This window comes from Cariama cristata, unplaced genomic scaffold (genome assembly GCF_000690535.1).
Source record: "Cariama cristata isolate BGI_N322 unplaced genomic scaffold, ASM69053v1 scaffold14521, whole genome shotgun sequence".
Classification (NCBI taxonomy): domain Eukaryota; kingdom Metazoa; phylum Chordata; class Aves; order Cariamiformes; family Cariamidae; genus Cariama; species Cariama cristata.
This window is the reverse complement of record NW_009601117.1, coordinates 5,864-9,367: the sequence shown is the minus strand read 5'-3', so window position 1 is coordinate 9,367 and position 3,504 is coordinate 5,864. Positions and strand designations below refer to the sequence as shown.

Genomic DNA, 3,504 nt, shown 5'->3' with positions numbered 1-3,504 from the left:
GTGCTAACAGCAGAGAGTAATGGCAAATGATACAAGCTAAGTAAATAGCCTGTATCCTCACGGAGATTTTCATCTTTCTTCCTGTGGTCCGCAGGGACGGTTTACGTTAAACAGAAGATTGAAGTTAGCTGAACAGCACTTCTGGCTGCCTTGTTTGGCATCATTAAATTGCATTGCTTTTGGCCCACCCTGGGTGCTTTCTCTCTTGTCTGCCTGTTTGCTCTGGTAACAAATCAATGTTTACGATTTTCATAGCTCTTGGATATTGACTTGTATCTGCCTTGATTTAATTAAGTCACAGTCCATCAGAACATCCTGGGCAATCCTGCTTCTCATCAAAATATTTTGGTGAGCAGGGTGTTGTAACTGTCCAAGGCACTTGTGTCTTTTGTAGACAAAAATTCTGTAAGCAGCTCAGCAGCCTTTAAACTTCAGTAGCTTACAGGTTGAATTTTTTTTTTAATACGTGAAACTCTTTCTTAAACCCATTAATATTTTTTTTTTCCTGGGTCCCAGTAGTAGCGTGCAGGTAGTATATTCCAGATAATCCTTTGTCAGACGCAGTATCAATTAAGTGGAAGAGCTGACTATGAGTAGGTGTTTGGAGTCCAGTCAAGCAAATGGATTGTTGCTAAGGAAATAGAGACAGAGAACAAAATAAGCATGCCCTGGTGAATCAGCAGGCTTCTGGATAGCGATGTAGGTAACGTCTAGTTCTTCCTGTTGAAATTGCTCTAAAGAAAAGAATTCTGGTTTTAAAATCCACTCTCCTGAGACAAGGAGGGCTCAGAGTTGTTGGCCTTGCTGATGGAAGGCTGTGAACCTGTTTTCCCCTAAACACTGCTGATTTGAAAGTCCTTAGCTGAGCCTCCTCCATCACCTGTGAGCGGTGTGGCGGCCGGGGCGGGAGGTCTCCACAGCTTCTGAGATGGTTCTTCTGTCTCTCCCAGGATGTTTGATGTTGGTGGCCAACGGTCTGAGCGCAAGAAGTGGATCCACTGCTTTGAAGGCGTGACGGCAATTATTTTCTGTGTGGCCCTCAGCGATTACGACCTTGTCTTGGCCGAGGATGAGGAAATGGTATGTTACGGAGGAGTTAGCAGTGCCTGGTTGCGTGGCCCTGTAGGAGAAGGGAGGTGGAATCGTAGGGCGGACAGGTCTCTGCCTCGCTTCTCTTGTTACAGTTCTTCAAAGTCTGCAAAGATGAGCACTTCCTCACAGCAGCCTGCAGTGTCTTGCCCCAGAAACTGATAAACATAATGCGTAAATGAGATTTTTTCTCCAGGCCCTGGTTACGAGGAGGTGCCTTGAGTTGTCCCTGCAGCCTGTTCCCCTGGGTGTGAGTACCTCTGTGGAGGAACAGACACGTCCCAGGGGAGTTAGAGGATGAGGAGGTGACCTGTCCCCTGCTCAGGGTTGTGCCTGTGCTCTTCCTGATGAAGTGGCAGTGAGAATATTTCTGTGACACTTGGACTCTTTAGCCTGGCTTTTGCAGTAAAGCCTGTCTGTCCCCCCCACCCCATCCTCCCATAAACTCTGGAGTGATGCATCACCCTTCTCGTTTTGTTTTCCAGAACCGGATGCATGAGAGTATGAAACTGTTTGACAGCATTTGTAACAACAAATGGTTTACAGACACATCGATCATTCTCTTCTTGAACAAGAAAGACCTGTTTGAAGAGAAGATTAAGAAAAGCCCACTAACGATCTGCTATCCGGAGTACACAGGTAAGGTTGAGCTCATGAAACTGCGTTTTATTTGTGTTGCCAGGGCCAGGAATGAGTCAGTTGAAGCCTACGCAATCCGGGATAACTTAAAAGCTTATCTTTTTTTCCCATTTGCTTAACTCTGTCTCTTGGGCAGCATCTTTGGGCTGTCCATTTAGCTGATAGCTGATTTTCTCGGAAGAGATGCGGTCATGCATGTCTGTAGTTCCGAACAGCCTTTGTCCGTGTGTTTTATGGCCTGGAGTACGAATAGCAAAGTATTGCACTCCAGCAAATCAAAGTTACTCCGCATCTTCCACATCTTTGAAGGTAAATGAAAGTATTGTTCTACTATTTCAGAGGCTATGAGACTTATCCACATCCTGGGTAGGGCGGTTCTCCACCCTGGTGTGTCTGTGTTTCAGCAAGTCTGTTTTGCAGCCCTTCCCTGCCATGGCCCCACATGGATGTGATGCTCTACCCTGTTGCTGCTTGAGGCACTGAGATTTTAATTTATTTTTTTTTCAAACGGTCCTTCCTTCCAACCTGCTTATTCCTGTGATTTGTCACTTTTCTGCTATAACTACATGTTTCTAGCACGAAGCATTGCTATAGCCAGCGTACAACGTTCCCTTCTAGCAATCTCTGGGCAGGGAGGCTGGAGCGGGGAGCAGTCGATGAGTTGTCCAAGGTCACTGACCAGAAGCTGGGAATAGACTTCAGATTTACAAGAAGGGGTTAATGGTGGATTTGGATTTGTAGCTGGATAAGGCAGATGGTTGCAAGCGGCTTACTATGTACTTAAAAGATCTCTCTGCTGTGAACTGCTGGCTAAAGTAAGGGATCTTATCTTTTTCAGGCTCCAACACATACGAAGAAGCAGCTGCGTACATCCAGTGTCAGTTTGAAGATCTGAATCGGAGAAAAGACACCAAGGAGATCTACACGCACTTCACCTGTGCCACCGACACCAAGAACGTGCAGTTTGTGTTCGATGCTGTTACAGATGTTATCATTAAAAACAACCTGAAGGAATGTGGACTCTATTGAGAAGGAAGGGGTGTAAGGAAGAAGGTAAAGCCAAACTGCTTGGCCCCTCGTAGCGTTTAAACGTTGCACGCCAGCTCGGGCTGGCTTTGTCTTGCACCTCACTAATGCTCGCTGTTTTCTTTTCAGTTTTTATGGCGTGGCGTTTTGAGAACCAGACTCTTTGCTGCCTCACGGGGACAGCTGCAAGCATGAACAGGACCAGGGAAATGAAAACAGCATGCAGAATCGTTGCATTCTTTAGCACAATCTTCTGTATTAGGGACCTTTTTATTGATATGGGATGTTGAAGTTAGGTCAAGATGGAACAACTGTTAGTGTGACTAGATCATCCTGGCATCGTTTGGATGGCGTAATCTCAAATGTGTACAGCTGTTGTGAAGTTGAGGTGCTGGATTCCAGACCTTTGATATGTAGCTTTCTCTCTTTCTTTGGTTAACAAGTCACCACTAGTCTGTTTTTAAGGTTTTTTCCATCAAGAAAACTTATAACTTTACTAAATTTTATTTCTTTATTTGCAAACAAACCTTGTTTTAAAAATAAAAAAACAACAACAACAAAAAAATCACTGAACTATGCACATGTGACCAGATCATGCAGAAAGTATTCCTCTTAGCAGGAACTCTTTGTTTTTAACACTTGGTAAGGTCAGGATTTAATATTTCTGCAACTACTTAAAGGATCCTTAGAGCTCTTAGGGCGACAGCTTCGGCTTTTTCTGATGTGTAATTTGTTACCGTCCTCCTACCA

The 3,504-nt window shown here is 44.7% G+C and overlaps 1 protein-coding gene across 1 annotated transcript in view; it reads left to right on the top strand.

Annotated features, from left to right (window-relative positions):
* LOC104169421 (guanine nucleotide-binding protein G(k) subunit alpha) overlaps positions 1 to 3,122 on the top strand; it is a gene marked incomplete at its 5' end in the record, with an annotated part of 14,023 nt that extends 10,901 nt beyond the window's left edge. The window contains 4 exons of the mRNA XM_009710335.1: positions 951 to 1,080; positions 1,575 to 1,728; positions 2,567 to 2,781; positions 2,884 to 3,122. Coding sequence (XP_009708637.1) covers positions 951 to 1,080; positions 1,575 to 1,728; positions 2,567 to 2,757 — 475 coding nt within the window. The remainder of the gene's footprint in view (positions 1 to 950; positions 1,081 to 1,574; positions 1,729 to 2,566; positions 2,782 to 2,883) is intronic.
* Positions 3,123 to 3,504: the final 382 nt, after the last annotated feature.